Here is a 19,415-nt window from a genome sequence, read left to right as displayed (position 1 = left end):
AGAAATCTAATGGTCGGGTCAGAGCAGGACTATGGGCAATAAAAGGCAAGCAAGACTGATGTACAACACACATTCCCTTGATAACCGTGAGGGCTGGAGCTCAAAATGGCAAAAGGGGTTCTAGATTCTTTCTGTATACCATGCATTCAATATAAGCAAAAATGACCGCGGTGTAAAAGATTTTCCCATCATAGGAACTCTTGTCAGTAAGGACATTTGAGAACCAGCAAGTTACATTAAAAGATTTATCAAAGCTTTTTTTTTTATTTAGTGCATACAGAAACTTATTCAATAATATTAACAGTTAATGATAAAAATGACTTAAAACATCAATAACAAGGTTTCTAAAAATAACCCCATAACTAGGCAGTGGCTTTGATTCAGAGCAGGCAGAAGTAGGGGACAAGTTTACTGGTTTCCCTCCAGAGCAGATTTTCAGGAAGCACACAGGAGATTGCAGGCAAAAGAGGAAATCAGTGGACATTATCTCCCCCTGCCCTTCTATCAGCAGGAGCGATCCATGAGCCGAACCCTGCTTGCAGGATCCAACCCCCATGTATTCGGCAAAGATCAGTAACTGGAGTCTATCAAATATTTATTCTTTAGCATCCTGCTCTATCTAGCTTATTCAGTGACTCTCTTGGCACATTGATGATCAAAGACTTTCACATTCTAATTAAATTAGAAATGAAAACTTGAAGGGCCCGACAGCTGCTCCAAGATTAAGAAGCCCATTCTTTAATGTGAACTGTGTTTGGACCAAGTTTTTGTCCTTTCTTGAGGGAAAAGGTAAACAAGTATGCTGATAAAGGATACAAAAAGAAACTAAAATTTGTTGTATTTCTGGGTGGTCTCATGATGTCTGGTTCTCCCACAATTTCCTCTTGAGCATGGATAGTGTGAATGCCAGCAAAAAGCTCCCATATTAATTACAGGGAGAATCAAATGACATGATATCCCCTGTCCACTGCATCGTCTGCAGGCTGTGCTGGCAGTGCCTAAGTTACTATAACCAATTTCTCTGCAATGCAATACTGAACTACAGCAAAGATAGAATAATATGTGGTTGCTGGATTAGGATTGAATTCAAATACATAGCAATCCTAAAATTTCAAATCATATTTTGCCCCATCAAATGCTTAGAGTGCCAAGTTTGTTTTCAAAGAACACAAGAGGCTGCCTTCTATTTAGAACAGTCAAAATCTATATGAATATAGCATTAACCCCACTAAAAGGCTGAGAACTTCTAAACCAGAATGAACAAGTTTCATCCTCTATAGCCATTCCAATTCCAAGCATAAGAGGCTCAGTTATTAGGAAGGGTTAATCCAGGGAACTATTGTCAGGGAAGCACACTGCAGATTTGCCTCCTTCTCATGGGCCATACCTCTCTACTACACGTTGCTCTCTGGCATCTCGTGATGGAGTCTGCCAGAAATATTGGTGGGTCAAAGCAGCTTTGGCTGAGATGCGTCTGTTGGGATCATACAGTAATAGTTGCTGCAATTAAAAGGGGGAACACAGAAATATCTCTCTTAATGGATTGATACTATGCCTATCATCCCAAAGTCAATACTAATTTTCTATTCCCAAGTATAGGCTTTGCATGCAATGGTAATGTCATGATCAAAATGGCAGAAATCACAAATCCCTATATTACCAAATCCCTATATTACCAAATACACTTGAGGGTTAAGACTAAATCTCAGATTGAGGCTCTTGGCTGAAATTCTGGTTTACAACATCCCTGCCCCAAGGTTGTTTTAAAAACAAAACCCTTCATTCCAGCCTCTTTCTTACCATCAGCAAGTCTCGTCCGTCTCGGTCCAAGTTTGGAATTAACACCTTCATGTCTTTTCTCGGCCATTTTGGGAAATTCCCTTTGTAGTCCGGAAGTTGAGTCACTCCCGGCCACGATGATTCAGTAGGTGTACCAAGAGTGCGGAAAATACGGAAAAGCTGATCAATTTCGGAGTCCCCAGGAAATAAGGCTTTTCTGGTTACCTGGAGAAAGAAAAAGGATGTCTCACTCATCTATCTTTCCATAGGCACCCCTATTCTTTATCCAAGTGAAGTCCCAGGGAGAAGGAACAGAGAGAAATAAATACCTTTTAGTACAAGCCACCTGGTGCTGAAGGAGAAAGGAGAAATATACTGAACACCACACCAGATCCCCAGAAAATCATAGTGTAGATCAGGGGGAGACTTCAAGCTTGTTGGATCTCCTTTGTTTTGTACTAGAATCCCAAGATCTACCAACCAGAGCTAGGTGCAAAGACATACAGTAAACTAAAGCAAGTTCAACGTGATAATATAGAACATGAAATCTAATGTTGATCCCATGCCCTATATTACAAACTTGAACTTCATTTGAACTAAAACTTCAGTCATGTTTTATTCTGCTGAGAGCTCAGGATAGAAAGACAACAAGGACAGCCATGGGGGTGGAAATCTACATAAAAACCTGAGATGTATTAATATGAAACTTTTAAAATAAAAATTGGTTTAATTGATCTTTGCGAAAGCAATTGACATGGCTTTTCAGTATGAGCCATATGGTAGGCAAGGCTGAAGGAAGAGCCTAAATGCTTAAACCTTTGCGGTTTTCAAATATTGTAAACAGTATTAGGATAAGGCAGGGGTCTGCAACCCACGGCTCCGGAGCCGCATGTGGCTCTTTTACACCTTTGCCGCGGCTCCGGGGCGGATACTAGTGAGGGGAGGAGGTGATTTGTGCGCCCCAACACTCCCCACTGTGGCGGGCGCTGTACTGGCTATGACGTCGCATGGGGGCGGTGCGTGCATCAGTCACGCACCGTCCCGACGTCACCTTCCTGCCCGCTGTCAGATCAGAGGGCAGCGGCGCGCATGCAGGTCTACGACTGCGAGGAGGAAGATGACGTCCCTGTTTTGGACCCCCGGTAGGCCAGCCACGGATAAAGGCATGTTATATTTGTTTTAAATGTCGCAATGGTTTTGCGGCTCCCAGTTTTTTTTTTCCTTTGCAAATGGGGCCAAGTGGCTCTTTTTGTCTTAAAGGTTGCAGATCCCTGGGATAAGGGCTGCATGTCCTTTAATCGAGTGCCATGTCATCTTCATCACTTTCTTCCTATACAGCAGCAGCCTCTAGTGGCTGCTGCCACATTGCACATCTTTCTCATAGCAAGGTGTTTTTCAGGAGAAGTCAGCTAGTGTGTGTAAAAGAGATTGAAAACTAAGGGAACGCATTGCTGATCTACCACTGATAGATCTGTTCTGATAGGAGCTTAGGGAACAGCCTTAGACAAGATTGTTGGTCCATCTAGCTCCGCACTGTTGACACTGACTGAAAGCGGCTCTCCAAGCCCTACCTGGAAGCACCAGGGACTGAACCTAGGATCTTTCTGCATGCTAGGTATATGCTCTGTCACTGAGCTGCAAGCCTTCCCCATGAGCCACAGTTCTTCTTTTCCTTATGCAGAAAGCTAGCCGCATGCAACTGGCTAAAGTTCAATCAGATACTTCCAGATGGGGGCTTAATGTTGTGAATGGAGAAATCTGAGTTAAGATGCCAGCCCATATCTTTTTAAAGCAATTGACGACAATAATGTTATGTAGGCTTTGCAATAAAATAAAATAAAAATGCATGCATAAGGAGTATACATCCCTCTGGAAGCATCCTCACAGAATTGAGAGATAAATTTACCAAACCAAAATGGAAGCTACATTCCACATAATTTTTCTTCACTTTAGACTACCTGCCATGGTCACAACCTTCCTCTTCAATACAGCAGCAGCGTGATCCTCACTATGCAATAAATCTTATTTATTTGAAAGATACAGCACCCCTCAGTGCAGCTTTCAGAGCAGTGTACAAAAACCAGGTATAATGCTCTAATAAAAGAAAACATTTTTAAATGGATAAAAAATTGAAAGTAAGTTTCTCCTTTACTCTGCTGTGATCAGGAAGCATGTATCTAAACAGAATCAGATGGCCACAGGAGCAGCAGCAACAATCAATGCACATTTTCATGCTCATTGCAGCTTTTAACAATATCAGAGAAGGAAGTCTTATCAAAGACTCTTGAAATTTTAAAAAGGTGGTGGCAAGAATAACACATTTTGAACACAAAACTTGGTTCTGCCACACAGTAGAATTAGGAAAAAAATAAGAGCATATTGTTTACATGATTCACAGTGTCTGTTTTGGATATTTGTAATGTTAAGAGTATACATAAACTCAGTATCACTGATTTTTATGTCATCCAGATGACACAGTGCACCAACTGCTTCTCTTGCCAAAATGCAAGTATTGATTTGAGCTTCAATACTGACTTCTGGGCTAAGGGCTCAGATTACAAATTCTCTTCAGAGAGAGTGTGTGAGAGAGACAAAGACAAAGGGGAGCTAGGTAGCTATAAATACAAACAAGGCACACATTACCACATAAAATTTTCATAAGAAAGTAACATATTTGTGCGTCTAAAACGCAGTGCACTTTACTTTTGAATCAAAAAAACTGAAGTCTATTACCATTTCTGCAAATATGCAGCCAATGCTCCAGATATCCACAGCGGTTGAGTAGAATTTACAACCTAGTAAAATTTCAGGAGCCCGATACCATAAGGTTACAACCTAGAAGGAACCACATTGAAAGCTCGAGTTCAATTTATGCTTTTTATGTATTCAAATGCCTTCCCACCCTCAGTTAAAAACTTTTATGATTGAGCCCATAAACTTTTACAGTCCAGTCTTTTGCAAGAAATTGTTCTCACTCGGATGAAGTCCGCTGGACTGCAGCATGGCCTCTTGAACGCCAGCCAGATAAACAGGTGTTGCTATCCCTCTACTCACTCTCCTCCCCAAACTGCTATGAGACAAAACTAGAGTCCCACTTGTTCTCTGCTATAGCATGTGGGAGAGGAAGCTGGACAAAGGGAACTGATGGAGCAATGAGCTCAGAAGCAAGATGACTGCATCCTCTTTTTCTGTCCAGCGCATTTAAAAATCAAAATTCCTGGAGAGAAACCATGTTAGTCTGAGGTAGTAAAAACATACCTTCAAAATGTATCATGGCGTGAACTTTTAATCTGCAGAATCTTGACCCAGAATACTAAAGGTATGGGCACAGTCTTTAGGTTAAAGTCTGCCAATTGCAGTTTCAGTCCATTCTTTGCATAAGACTGGGTATCATAATAGCTCATTTCATGGCTACTTTTCTTCTCACTTCACATCAAATAACATAGCCAGAGCAGCACCCGGAGGGGGTCTCATGCATCTTTCAGTGTTTCAAAGGCAGGAAAATTCTACCATTGTGGAGCATTTCAGAAGCACTCTGATGGTGCAAAATCTGCCTCAAAAACTGTGTTTACACAAACACACACACACCTTCTCAGAGGATGACTTGGAAACCTTCTTGCCTACTAACAGCACTAAGAAAGAGAAGGAAGAGATGATGACGAACATTACCTCATGAGTGTAAGTACGCAGTGGAACACCAAAGGCTCTTGCTAGGCCAAAATCAGCTAGTTTGATGGCTCCCATTTCGTTTATAAGTAAGTTCTGGGGCTTCAGATCTCTGTGGATGACTCTGTGGGAGTGACAGAAGCTTACACCTTGTAGCAGTTGATAAAGGTAACTCTAGGGAGAAGCAAAGGTTTCAGAGATTAGTAAAAACAAACGAACAAGCATTTTAAATGCATTATAACATTGTGATACCAGATGGTGCTGTAGAATTCTGTCTTTCAGCAACATGATTTCCCACTGCAGTACGAGGTTTACAATGCATTTTCCTGAAACTTTTTTTTTTTTTTTGGATGTGGCAAGATCCAGTGTAGGCATAAAGAAACCATGGGCAGCTGGTACATAATATGCCACAGTTCAACATCTCAAACAATCGCTTGCTTGCAAACAGGTTCCATGTACATTGTTAATATATTTCTTTGAGAACAGCAGTGTGACCAGATAAGAAACTTTCCACACTCCTTGTTAGCGTAGCCAGTTTGTTTCCTGTCAGGGTTCCTATGTCTTTTTTAAATGACAGGAAGAACGCAAGGAGAAAATTCAACAGTTAAAGCTCTCCTACCCCAGCCTTTGCCTGATTTGTTGTCTGTCACCGTTTTTAAAGGCACTATCAGATAGAAAGAAAGTTAAAATCTTACAGGCCCTTCTGCAACGTGAATGGCTTTTCAATGCTTCAAGGTCTAAAACAGTGGTAGTTAACCTGCAGCCTGTCACATATTGCTGAACTACAACTCCCATAATCCCTGATAACTGACAATGCCGTCTGAGGCTGATGGGAGTTGAAATTCAAGAACATATTTCCAGGTATATACTGTAAGTGACTGTGCGTATGTTTGTGTAAACTTCTACCTTGACCAAACTTAAAGGCAGCTCCCCTGTACGGGACGAGTCCATGTACTTCTTAAGGTCCTGATTCAGATATTCAAAGACTAGATAGAGTTTCTTCTGACTGTGAACCACATCGAGAAGCCTGGAATAAAAATTGAATTCAGTGACTAAACATCTGGGTTTGGAAGAACTAATGCCCCTGCAGAACAAATGCATCCACCACTCCGACACACACACACACACACACACACACACACATTTTTTGGCACAACAGAAGGAAGTCAGTGTGGCACAGTAGTTAGGAAGCTGGACTAAGACTGGGGAGACCCAGGATCAACTCCTCAATCAGTCATGAAGCAAATTTGGGCTTTGTCTCTCAGCCTAACCTATGCCATGTGGTTGTTGTAATGGTAAGAGAGCAGTAGCAGCTCCATTGTTCTCCTGGCTTCCCAGTGCTGTGAGTCAATGTCATTTACCAAGAGGGAGAGGGGTGAAGCAGCAGCTCACAGTGTTGAGAAGCCAGGAGAGCAACAGAGACCCACCTCCACCATCCCATGAGCCACTACTAAGAAGAGAGAGACAGAACCATGTATGCCACTCCGAGCTCCTTGGAAGAAGGATGGGATAAAAATGTAATACACAAAGCAAGTAGACAAGCCATTGAGTGAAGGAGCTTGTTTGCAAAACTGCATTCTCTAGTAGCTGCCAACAGATGTCTTGCCTAAATGCTGGCTGTTGCAATGCTATTTAAATGAAACTTACTCAGCACCGAGACGCCCTTGTTGCAGTTTCGTGTTTATTTATCCCTCATTCTCTCCTGTGCTGCTCTGCAAAGAACAGCAAAGGTGCAACAAAAGACTATGAGGAACAAATTAACATGATCTGTTTTCAGATACCTGTATGCTTGCATGTTATTCGAAACAGCAAGGCAGCACACTACTAATGAGCAGGTTTACTACTGTAACTATGCTACTTTGCCTCTTAAAATGTACTTGCATGAATAGTTACTTGTAGATATGCTAGCAGACAATGTCTCTCACTCCAAGTGTCACTCTAACCTAGCCCCTGGTCCCTATGATAATGGCAATGGCCTCAAGCCAGGATTATTGCCCCAGGAGGTCTCATGACCAGCTCCTCAACAATCAGACTCCAAACCTGTGAGTGGCAGCTCAAGAGTATTTTGATAGCCACCCCAAGGCTGTTTTAGTCTCCTCAAGGTGTCTGCTGGAAAAGTTCCAAGAAAGTTGGCATAGGATTTGCAGTCTGAATTAAAAATAGCCTTATCTAGTCCATGTTTCTATTAATCTAAGCAATGCTGTTATGGGTTATAGATGAGAACAGCTCACATCTCTAAAAGCAGCAGAAATATGAGATGACTGGACTCTTACTGAACTAGAAGCATGGGAACCCCCTACAAAAATTTATAATTTGGCAAAATATTTGGACTTTATGATATGTATTGGTATAATTTGGAATAATCAATGTGATATAATTGGATTGTTAAATGGAAAACTTAATAAAAATTATTTTTTTAAAAAGAGAACAGCTCTCATCTACACAGACACAAAGTCTAGACTTTTTCTTACCTCACTATGTTTGGATGTTTCAATTCTTTCAGCAGGGAGATTTCTCGAATTGCTGTACTGGGAACTCCTTCCGTCTCCCTGTGAAGAAAGGGATTTGGTATCAAACAATCCAATTATTTCTGCTTTACTGGGCATCAGTGATTATTTCCACTCACATATCTTCTCTAGGGGAATGTTCATAGAGCTTGTCAGCCAAAGAAGGGAGGGAAAAGGGTGTCCCATCAATCACAAAAAAGAGAAAATGTGGAAAACTACACAGGTATAAGGTTAATATTTTAGCAACAGCAAGCATAACATATGTGAACAAGTAAGGAATAAGATATGATAATCTCAGTGCATTCTGAGTAAGGCTCTTCTACATAGGTTGAACTACAACTACTAAAAGATAAAATTAAGGAGATGGCCTTTCTCCTCAAAGACTATAAGTCTTTTCTCCACCCCCTTCAATTCTGATAGTTGCTTCAATAAGAAAAGCATATCTGCACAAAATTTTAAAAGGGACAGATACATTCATGTGTCTCCACTGTCATATTTAATGGCTAAATCAGCCATTAGTCTCCATGCTTAAGCTGCTTGCAATTCTACTGTTACAGTAAGTATACTTTACATTAACAGCTGGACCCTATTTGGAACTGACCCTTATGTGAATAAATTCTGCCCATGGTTTTCCACATGGTATCTCTCAAATTCCACAATTTGCAATGTATTAAAATTCAAAACATAAATGCTATCAGAAAACCATTTCATGAGTTTTAAGAGTAGCCAATTCAGGGGAAAGTTAGTGAACTAGGTACTTACGAATCTAGGCGGATCTTCTTCAAAGCAACTAGCTGGCCTGTCTGTTTGTTTTTGGCTTTATATACTACCCCATAGGTGCCCTCTCCAATCTTCTCTACCTTTTGGAAGACATCTTGGAACGCATCCATTCTCTGTCTTCTTACTTGCTGCTGTAACATTTGATCAGACAATTAGGAGTAGTACTATCTGGTCATCTCTATACATCATAGCATTTTGCATGTTTCCATTCTTCCATTCACCCTATCCCTGAAAAGTAATAATAATCCATTTAAACAAATAAGCATAATGCTTAAATAACATCTTTAATAATCCCTTTCAAATGGACTACTCTCATATTCTCCAATACATTAACCTACTTAAGTTAACTGAAGGTGTCTGGCGATTACAATGACATTTACTGTTCCCTTTGTGCTATGACAGCCCAGCCCCAGGGCCAAGAAACACAATACGCATCCCCACATAATGGATGATGCCTTATTGGGATCCTGCCTTTACTTCAAGGAGTTCAGGGTGGTATTTTGGGCTCACAACACCATCCTATGAAGCAGATGAGCCTCAAAGGGTGTTTTGTTTCATAGCGAAAGATGTGCCCCTGACTTTCCCAGTCAAACTTTATCAACTACACCCCACAGGCCTTGTCTGTTTACCTCAGCTGCAAAATTAAGCACAGGTTTCATACCAGTGGAGCAGAAAACGTAGGCAAATGGCACATTTTTCACTCTCTCCCCTATGGAGCAGATTGGCAACAGAGCCAGGACAGGCAAGAGGAAGAGATTATTTACACAATGCATAATTGCATTATGGGATCCACAGCCACAATGTTTTCTAGGGTAACTGCAGATATAGGGAATAGTCTTGTCCGTCCAACAGGGTTAATCAAAATATTTCTTGACTTAAGGGGGGGGGGAGTGTTGGGAATATTCTGAGTAAGAATCCTTCTTTACATGCGATGTTCAAGAACATGGCATTGTTAAATTGAAGAGACTTACTGCACGTTGTCATATTTGAGGAAGGCCTTGGGCCCAGGCCTGCCCTGACACCCAAGGCACTAACCACTAAGCCACTCCTGTTCCCACGCGAGTCACAAATTAATAATGTGATCATCTAAGGGTAAAATTAAAGCTCTCACTCCTCAGAATGCTTCCCACCTGCTCATCTAGTCTTCCATTTGCCTCCATACCCTCCTTCCTACTGAACTACAGTGTTTCCAAGGGGTCAAAATTCACCTCACACCACCACTAAAGTGGCTTTTGCCCACTAGAGGGAGATGTTCAAATGCAAAAATGCAAATGTTACCAAATATAAGAAAACACACAGAGATCTCTTTTGGTGCTGTTTGACTAGTATACTCACAGTTTCTGCATCCCTTCCAACAGGGATATATTGTAGGAAGTTCACAGGAGCAATAACTGCAGGCTAGACTTTGGCCCTGCTTTTAAAATTTCTTGCAAGGGGGAAATGATCAAAATTACTTAATTTGGGCAAGTTTTTCTTTGCTCACAGAGACTTCTTCAGAGACTTGGTGATAGCACCGAAGCACTCATGAGCCCCAGAGGACTTCTGTTATGAAGTGAGACTAACAGATGCAAATATCAAATACAGTAAATAAATAATATTTGGATATTCAAAGAACGCAAGGAAGGAGAAAGTGGGCATGCAGCAGCCCTGCAGCCCAAATTCCCATCCCTGCTGGCTCCACCCCAACTTTTGCACATCAAAACCAGTATTATGATAGGATACTTCATGGGTTCAGCCTCTCCGTGCTTGGAAACCATGTGTATCAGGGTTCCCAATTGTGAGGAAGATTCTAAGTATATCCAGCCAAACACATTCAAAATCCCCCTTCAGACTTTCCTGTCCAACATTCAAAGTTCAGGAGAAGAGCTAGTGGGGTTGTTGACATTGGGGGAAAGGCTGGCATTCACTACCCTGAAACACTTTATTCTCCTTTGCCAGTGGAAAGCTAACCTGTGGTCTTTCACAGGTTAGTTGTATTACAACTCCCATAATTCATGGATTATAACTCCCATACTTCCTGACCATTGGCCATGCTGGCTGGGGCTGATGGAAAGAGGACCCCAACAAGACCTGGAAGGCCACAGTGGTCAATCATCCTCAGCCTTTGCATTCTCTGAAACCTTAATATGGCTGTAGTGTCTAGCCAAACAGATTCTGCTAGTTTTAGTTAGGCAGTATTTAGAGCTAGAAAAAGTATGTAACCATTCTTCAAGTATAGGATGAATAACACATTTCTCCTACCTCACCCCCAGCCTTTAAACAATGCTAAAGTCTTGCAATTATTATCAATATGCAAATGAATATGCTTATCCACATATGGAGAAGCACCATTTTACACTTACCAAAAAGTTGCGATCCTCATCATTTCAAGAACATGTCTTAATTTTTAATTTGGGATGGCGGTGGTCTGTTTCTGACACTACAGTGAACATGGTGGTTAAGGTCATTGCACAGAGCGAACATTTTGATGCCGAGTTCTCAAAAGTGTGTTAACTAGGAAGAAATGGCACATGGGTGGATTTTTAATATCTCTTCAACACATTTTTATAAGTAGGCATGGCACTTCTTACCAGCACCAGTGATTGTGAGTTCAGTATTCATCTGAGTTAGGAGAAAGCCAGGACTATTTTGTAGAAGGCAAATGTGTGTTATCTTCGTATGAGATATCAGTATGGGCACTCTGCTAAAGGTCAGCCTCTGCTCCTTTCTCTGACAGGTTTTATTTCACAAGAAGATGACTCCGATATTAGAACCCCTCCCATAGATCTTAACAGCTGAGATTGATACAAATATAATTAGAACATAGAAACATTTCTTGTTCCTATGAATTCTAATGCAGAAATTAACTTCGATCATTAACTCTTTGGAGTAGAAATCTCAGTCAAGAACCATGCAAAGTGCCGTAACTATGGGGGTGGGGACACACCTCATTTTCAATATAAATCTCAGTTGAGCATGATAATGGCTATGACACAACTTTCAGTAATCTAGTATTAAGGTAAAACCATAATGGACGTTTAAGAATCTGAGCTCCCATTAGGTAATAGAGAAATAAAACCTGTCATGATTTTGTAATATTAATATCTTGTAGTATTGTAATATTTCTCTCTGGTTGGGAAAGGATCCAGAAAAGCCCTCAAAAGATATTAATCAAAATCCATTCAGTGTCTCTCCCCACGCCCCACCCCAGTAGAGGTGCAAAACTTGGTTGTTGTTGAGGACTGCATTCCCTCAGATTAAGTTGACCAATGGCAGGACCAAATGTGTACATAGCCACCTGTTTTCTCTCTCTTTCTGCCATCCCTTCTCTTTCTCACTCTTTCTCTCTCTCCTTCCTCCCTGGCCACCCAGCTGCTGCAGGAAGTACAGATCACTCTTGCTGGAGTTCAAAGCTGTTTCGTAGCAGAGGGATTTTGAAATTACGCTAAGGGTTGCATATAATAAGGCTGAATGCTACAGGTTGTCAGGAAGCACACAAATAAATAGCCCAGTAAGTATTAATCAATCTAGGAATGCTGCTAACTGCTTCACGTATTACACTAGGATATGCAGAAGTTGCCACAGTGTTTTGAAAGCCATTTAAACAATGCAAATTTAAACCATTTAAACAATGCAAAATGCAAAGGGTTTGCATTCTAGTTTGGAAGCAGTTTATTATGACTGTATTTTGAAATAATGAAAACAGCCATTAAGTTTACAGCAGCTGGATTTTAAATACTCTTTGGTTTTTTGTTTAATAATAAAATTTAAAATTTAAAGTTGATAGTGTTTAAATGCCCATTCTTCTTTTGCTTTTGTGACAGGGCCACAAAGCAGCCTTGATTATGTTAAGTTGCTAATTTTTCAGTCCTCTGTGGCCAATCTTCAAGTCCCAGGCTTTATGGATACTGTGAGAAAACTGGTTGGTTCTAGAACACCGGGGGCATACTTTCTCCCTCTGAACATTAAAAATATTTTTTGGGGGGGTCATCTTAAGGCAATAGCAGGCAGTACAATTTTAAGACAGCATTACAAAATGGTACTAGAGTGAAGGAAAATGATACGCTGGCCCTATTCAGTATAGCACTAATTATGTTCAGTAATAAGTCCTCTCCTAATGCAGAGAGCACTAGGAGGCATTTCCTTCCAGCTGCTTCTCTCTCTCCTGGAAATATTTTCTCTGTTCCGTTATGGCCTTCTCCAGCAACTGAAGGTTTATTCCTTCCACACATGTAAACACACGGGCCTTTATCACCATCTCATTACCTGTAAATATAAAAATTAAAGTCGTCAGAAATGTGGCAACTTTTTTTAAGAATCTATGTAAGCTCCGTCATGGTCAATAATGCAGTCTTGCAACTGCAATATGCTGACAAATGCTTAGAATGCAGAATGCTACTGCAACTTTACACCAGCACACGACGATAGGCTGGGGCAAAAATCTAGAAGTGGACTATAAGGTCATATTTAAAACAGGTCCTGCTGAAAACTGAAATTAAGCAGGTCACATTTTCACTGTGCTTTGCTAAATATGACATATGGGAAATAGTTGGCTAGAAATCACTGAAGTGGAAAGAGATGGAGGGTAACTGTATGTCTATTTTATAGGTCATGGGATTCAGAGCAGTCAAGTCCTAGAAGCCATTTCTAATTTCAAATTCAGCTTCACATGTAATATTCCAAACAGTGACTTTTGTCTGTTCAATTCCCTCCCCCCCCCCATCAACCGATTCGGATTAATTCCAGAGTACCTACTTGTCTGTAAACTGAGTTCGAATACCCACAAGTACAAAGGCACAGTAGATTTCAGAAAACCTAATAATAAGTCACATGTCTTCTGTATCTCAGTGTGCAACTAAGAAGTGCTTGAATTATGAGTGATTAATCATAATTATTACTTGGTATAATAAGGTGTTGTCATCTAGTCACATTTGACATTTCACCCAGAAACCTACTTAATTATTTAGGATCCCAAACGATCCATCTGCAGATCATGTCAGCTAACAGGCTAATTGGTGCCAGGGGTCAAGGTCTCCTAAAATATACAACTGGCGCCGAAGAAATGCTGGTATTTGGGTGCCAAGGAATACCCACACTATAACAGGAGCTCTCCCAGACACAAAATGTATAAAGTAGTTATCCCTTTGCTGAAGAGAATTCAAAAGTCCTCCCTGAAGGCAATCCTTTGTTTGCAGGAATGTAATATTTTCCAAGCACTCTCGTTGGAACGTCGTTTTGCTAGCTAATTGCTTATCTCAGCTCTCAGCTACTGCTTTTACACAGGAAAACAATATTGGGAATAAGCCGTTTGCAGGAAGAGTGTTTAAACTGTTCCCCTGCCCACCCCTTTCACCTTCCTTATTCCATAGCCACTATTATCCCAGCTAAGTTCCAAAAGCATGTTTGTAAAAGAATCTGAAATTTGTGTATTTGTGGTTTTGCAAGGGCAAAGCACCAAATGAGGGGAGGCTGCATCCTCCTGCCCCATAATTCTCCTCTATAATCTGCCCCCTCAGCAATGCTTTTCAGTGAAGAAGCAGGACATCACATGGCAGCGCAGAGTCTCAAACAAACATGTGCTCTTCTAACCCCACATTCCCAGCATGTTTGCACCTCTGTCTCAGCAACGTCTATGCTGGTCATATCCACAGAATGGAAGATGGCAGGATCCCAATAATGTTCTCCATAGGGAGCTGGCTTCAGACATCAGGCCCGTTGGCAGACCAACTCTGTGTTACAAAGATGTTGGCAAGTGTAGCATGAAGGCTGGCAACATTAACCCCATCGTGTGAGAATCCTTTGCAGATGACCACAGTCCTGGAGACAATCAAGCTAGCTTGTGTATCTGCAGCAGTGACCAGAAGAGGAATGTCTGCTGGGAGGAGCGCAGAAAGAAGAGACGCCATGGTACACCTGCATCAGCACAACTGGATGCCTTCATCTGCCCCAGCTGCGAGCAAACATGTCTCTCCCATATCGGTCTCTACAGTCACAGCAGGCACTGTTTGACTTTACCCTCAATGGTGCACTCTTCCATTGTATCCCAAGACAGATGGGTGCCAACTATAGCCCACAACAACCCATTTCCTTGAGATAATGCCATACTGTGATGATAATAAATAAATAATAATAATAATAATAATAATTATTATTATTATTATTATTATTATTATTATTATTATTTATTTATTTATTTATACCCTGACCATCTGGCTGGGTTTCTCCAGCCATTCTGGGTGGCTTCCAAAGGAATATTAAAATACAATAACCTATTAAACATTAAAAGCTTCCCTAAACAGGGCTGCCTTCATATGTCTTCTAAAAGTCTGGTAGTTGTTGTTCTCTTTGACATCTGGTGGGAGGGCATTCCACAGGGCGGGTGACACTACCGAGAAGGCCCTCTGCCTGGTTCCCTGTAACTTTGCTTCTCGCAGCGAGGGAACCGCCAGAAGGCCCTCGGTGCTGGACCTCAGTGTTCGGGCAGAACGATGGGGGTGGAGACGCTCCTTCAGGTATACTGGACTGAGGCCGTTTAGGAAAGCTAGCTAGACTGACAACAGTAGTACTACAGACATACATGGATGTTAGCCAAGATGGTGCCCCCAGATGTTGTTGGACTCCTATCAGTCCCAGCCAACATGGACAATGCTCATAGCTGGTGGGAGCTGTAGTCCAATAACATCTGGAGAACCACTGTGAGAACAGGATGCTGGACTAGATAGGCCATTGGCCTAATGCAGCAGGCTCCTTTTATGTTCTAACAGAGGCCACCCACTGCATACGGCCATCAAAACAGGTGGAAGTCTTTGACAGATGTAAGCAATCAGTACCGCATGAACCCCTTCAAATGCACTTCGGGGGGGAGGGAGGGATTGAATCTGTGTCCTCAGTGTGGTTGAAAATAAGGACATGATTCTTCTTTCCTCCCCACCCAGAGGCTTAAACGTACGTGCACTAGCCCTAGTGCCTCCCACACAATATTCACTACCACTGTAGCATAAGTCAACATTTCAAATCTCAGGGTTAGGTAATGCAACTTTTAATAAGGGTACACAAGCAGCTTAAAGTTATACAATCAGATCAAAGGTGTTTTCATATGCTAAGAGAGTCTAGGAACAAACGTTGCCACCTTTGCATAACATTACAAGAAGCCAGGCTGCACCAAACAAGTTGGCTTGCAGCACAGGGCTAGCATGATTAGAAAATCAGTGTTATCCCTATGTTCCAGAGAATGAAAAGGAAACACCAACAGGAGTGATTAGGTGCTAACTTAAACCACTGCTAGTTTTATTTTTCTTTCATGCAAAAGGATTGCATCAGAAGATCAGGGTCCCTATTCCCAAGACTATTTATTTTACCTTCTAGACCAAGGATGAGGAATCTCCAGCCACAGGCCAAACATGCAAGGCTTTTTCTCTGAAACCACACCTACCTGCCCCATACTTGATGCCATCTGTGACTACAGGTGTGGGCCAGGTAGAGAAGCAGCTGCACAAAGCAGGATTGAACTCCCCGCATATTAACTGCTGTGTGGGGAGTTCAATCCTGCTTTGTGCAGGATCTCCTCCCGCCCCTGGTGGGCCAACTTTTGGCAAGTGGCTGGGACAACTCACCCATCATCAATATAATGCCTGATGACTAGCAGGCGGGTGGTCCTGCCCACCTGTCAAAGTTGGCTCACTGGGGTGGAGGAGATAAAGGTTGGTCCACCAGGCCAGGATCTAGACTATTCCTGGTTTCACGGATAGAAAAAAATACAGGTGTTCTTACCCTCTTTATGTTCGGTTTCCCCCAGTACAATATATAGAGCTCCAAGCTGGGCTTGGAATGGTTCCACAAACTTGGTACAAACTTGGATACAGTGCTGAACTGAAGCGTGCTGAGCTGTTAAGATGGCTTGGGAGCTGACCACATCATAGGAGTGTAGCCTGAAAAACAAAAACTTGGGTCTCAAATAATGTTGATAATAAAGCATGTGGAAATCATGTGCAGAATGATTTTGTTTCAAGTTGTCCATTGTTACTTCAGTTTTTTGTACACTGCTTGGAGATATTTTTAATACATTAAGTAGTACAGAAATTAAATAATGTATTTAAATATAGAGAAATTAGATCTACCTATATCTGCTTCCCAATGCTAAAGACATTGGGTAGCGTTCAGCTAGGTTTTACTCAGACCCATTTAAATCAATGAATATAATTTAGTAAAACTTCTTTGAACACCACCCAGTTAACTGAAAATAAATAACTGATTTCAAAGTTTTTCCCCTCAGCTAAGAATGTCTAATAATGCTATACTGAATGAGTGCCTGAGCTCAAAACACATACAATATGACATTTAGGATTATTAACTCAATGTTAGCCTAATGTTTCTTTCTTTTAACTCACATATTCATCTCTGTGCCAGAAAAATAAAAATGAATATTTTACATGTGACGTTATGGATTACACAAATAATGAGGCATACGGCGGAACAGTACCTATAGATTACAGTAGAGCCTAGCATGCATGAAGTACACATTTTAATTTTCCCCTCCCCCTTCCTATAAATTATAATTGTTATTGATACAAAATACCTCTTACTAAGGGTCAAAAAAGCAATAAATGTTGCTAGACATAATTTCATATCTGTAATAATTGTAATAATTTTGGCATATATACTTTGACATAACTTTGTTAAGTCAGAAATGTTTCAGAAAGTCAGAAATGTCTATTCAGAAATGTTTATCTGAGTGTTTATCATTGTTTTATTTTAAATTTTATATCATTGCTGCACATCATATCCTCCAATGTAAACAATGCAACCATGTTAAAAACTTTAAAAGTGAAGAGGAATAAAAACTATGTTACTAAAACAATGACAACAAATACTTTACAACATCTAATGGTGGTGCAACACATGGATTAATAAACTAACAAGGACACTATGCAACAGATGAGAATCCAGTCCTAAGTAGGAAGGGGTGAAGAGTGAAGTGGTAGGTGATTCATTTTATTTAAAATCATTTCAATACCACTTTTCATTTAAAAATAAATCGCAAGGCAGTTTACAACAATAACATGATAACAATAATGATCTGTCACTTCCCAATCCCTGCCAGTTTGTACCATCTAGGGCAGGAGGTGTGGGGAGCAGATGTACCTCTTTTGGGTTGTCTTTTTTAGAGAGCTCCACTCCCCACACATGCTCCAGTAAATCCAAGGAAACCAGCATCTCACACATCTAAGTCCCCAAAACTGCATTTTATAGACTACCACTAGCTCCCACCACCAGTAGAGCTAGCAGTGGCCTGGATTGCGGATGCCTCCCCACAACCACCACACCCCAACACCAGCAGAGGGGCACTTCCACACAGTCCTAACCCGCTCTATCCTGCTGATCTTGAGGTTGGGCTTAATCGTTACAGATATAGTAAACAGGAGACAGGAAACAAAACAAGTTTTTTTCACAGATGTGCAGGGTAGGGGGGAAGAAATCAAACTCATTATGCTTTCTCTTACATGTGGCATTTGGTTATTTATGAATTTGGTTCTTCTATGAAATCTAAAGGAAGGAATCAGAAGGAAAATAAGAGACAAAAAGAGTAGCAGTAGTAATGTTAGATAGGATGAGCAAAAGAAACAAAAATCTTAAGGTCGAAAGCAATTACACTGACCTGCCATAGGTTCTCAGGGTCTTCCCTTCTGGGATCAATGCAGAGTTGATTTCCCAAGGAAAGTGATATGTCCCAGCATCCGGCAGCATTTTGCGCAACTGTTCTTGAGAACAGACCCTACAGTCAGGCAAAAAATGAAGTGAGTATTTAAAAGATTATCTTTCCGCTTCAAGGTAATTGGATTCCCCTACTATGCAATAGCAGGTGTTACTTTTTCAGTTGACAGGCTTCTTTAATTATGCTCAAATCAATTCTAATAGACTACTACCTATTTTGTTCATGATAATAACCTCATTTTAAGTACTTTGCAAGGTTCCCAGCCAGCTTGGCTATTGGAATAGGGAAGATGGGAGTTGTAGTCCACAGGTTCCGCATTTCCGCTGTAAGGGCAGGTAGCTATTACTATTTTACAGATCTGATGATAGGATTGCTATCTACCATACCTTTATCTTACAGCATCTCACTCTTCAGATGCCGCTGCACAAGAAAGTGTCACATACAGTATTATATTATATACTGTTTAGGGAAGTTTTTAATATTTAATGCTGTATTTTTTTTTAACATTCGATTGGGAGCCGCCCAGAGTGGCTGGGGAAACTCAGCCAGATGGGCGGGGTATAAATAATAAATTATTATTATTATTATATATTATATCATCAAATACAGACTATTATTTGTTTTTTGAATATCCCACTTTTTTCTCCAAGGAGTTCAAAGTGGCGTACATGCTTCTTCCCCTCCTCATTTAATCCTAGGCTGAGAGGCAGTGACTGTCTCCAGGCCACCCAGTGAACTTCTTTGCTGAGTGAGGATTTGAACCCTGGTCTCCCAGGTGCTAGTCCAACATTCTAACCACTACACCACAATGCCTCTAAGCAAACTAGGTAGCAGGGTGCCAAAATAAAAAATATGTAGAAGGAACCAAAGTGCAACCATAGAAAGAGGAGCGAGTCTACCTTTGAGGATGCCATTACAAATGGAAAGCCAGAATAGAAAGAGTTTAATAAAATAAAATGGGTATCTGAAGAACAGCAGCAGAATATGCCCAC

At 41.0% G+C, this 19,415-nt stretch overlaps 2 protein-coding genes across 18 annotated transcripts; both read right to left on the bottom strand.

Annotated features, from left to right (window-relative positions):
• Positions 1-244: 244 nt before the first annotated feature.
• CDK3 (cyclin dependent kinase 3) lies at positions 245-10,634 on the bottom strand. Of its 17 annotated transcripts, none has more exons than XM_083487679.1 (8): positions 10,068-10,634; positions 8,813-8,863; positions 7,917-7,994; positions 6,352-6,472; positions 5,449-5,619; positions 4,513-4,614; positions 1,801-2,004; positions 245-1,500 (listed from the first exon to the last, which is right to left on the bottom strand). In XM_083487679.1, the coding sequence occupies exons 2-8, from the start codon at positions 8,836-8,838 to the stop codon at positions 1,375-1,377; spliced, it is 828 nt and encodes a 275-aa protein (XP_083343805.1). In that variant the 5' UTR covers positions 8,839-8,863; positions 10,068-10,634; the 3' UTR covers positions 245-1,374. The 17 variants fall into 17 exon arrangements, with proteins under 17 accessions (XP_083343805.1, XP_083343799.1, XP_083343800.1 ...); XM_083487673.1 differs by having other exon boundaries at positions 8,715-8,860; XM_083487674.1 differs by having other exon boundaries at positions 8,813-8,960; positions 10,068-10,633.
• Positions 10,635-12,618: 1,984 nt separating this feature from the next.
• On the bottom strand, positions 12,619-18,477 carry TEN1 (TEN1 subunit of CST complex). Its single transcript, XM_083487748.1, has 3 exons — positions 18,367-18,477; positions 16,482-16,639; positions 12,619-12,977 (listed from the first exon to the last, which is right to left on the bottom strand). Exons 1-3 carry the CDS (start codon positions 18,453-18,455, stop codon positions 12,841-12,843), a joined length of 384 nt encoding a protein of 127 aa, XP_083343874.1. The 5' UTR covers positions 18,456-18,477; the 3' UTR covers positions 12,619-12,840.
• Positions 18,478-19,415: the final 938 nt, after the last annotated feature.

This window comes from Podarcis liolepis (genome assembly GCF_965112155.1).
Source record: "Podarcis liolepis genome assembly, chromosome: 2".
Lineage (NCBI taxonomy): Eukaryota > Metazoa > Chordata > Lepidosauria > Squamata > Lacertidae > Podarcis > Podarcis liolepis.
Note: the sequence above shows the minus strand (reverse complement) of the source record. Positions and strands in the feature narration are given on the sequence as shown.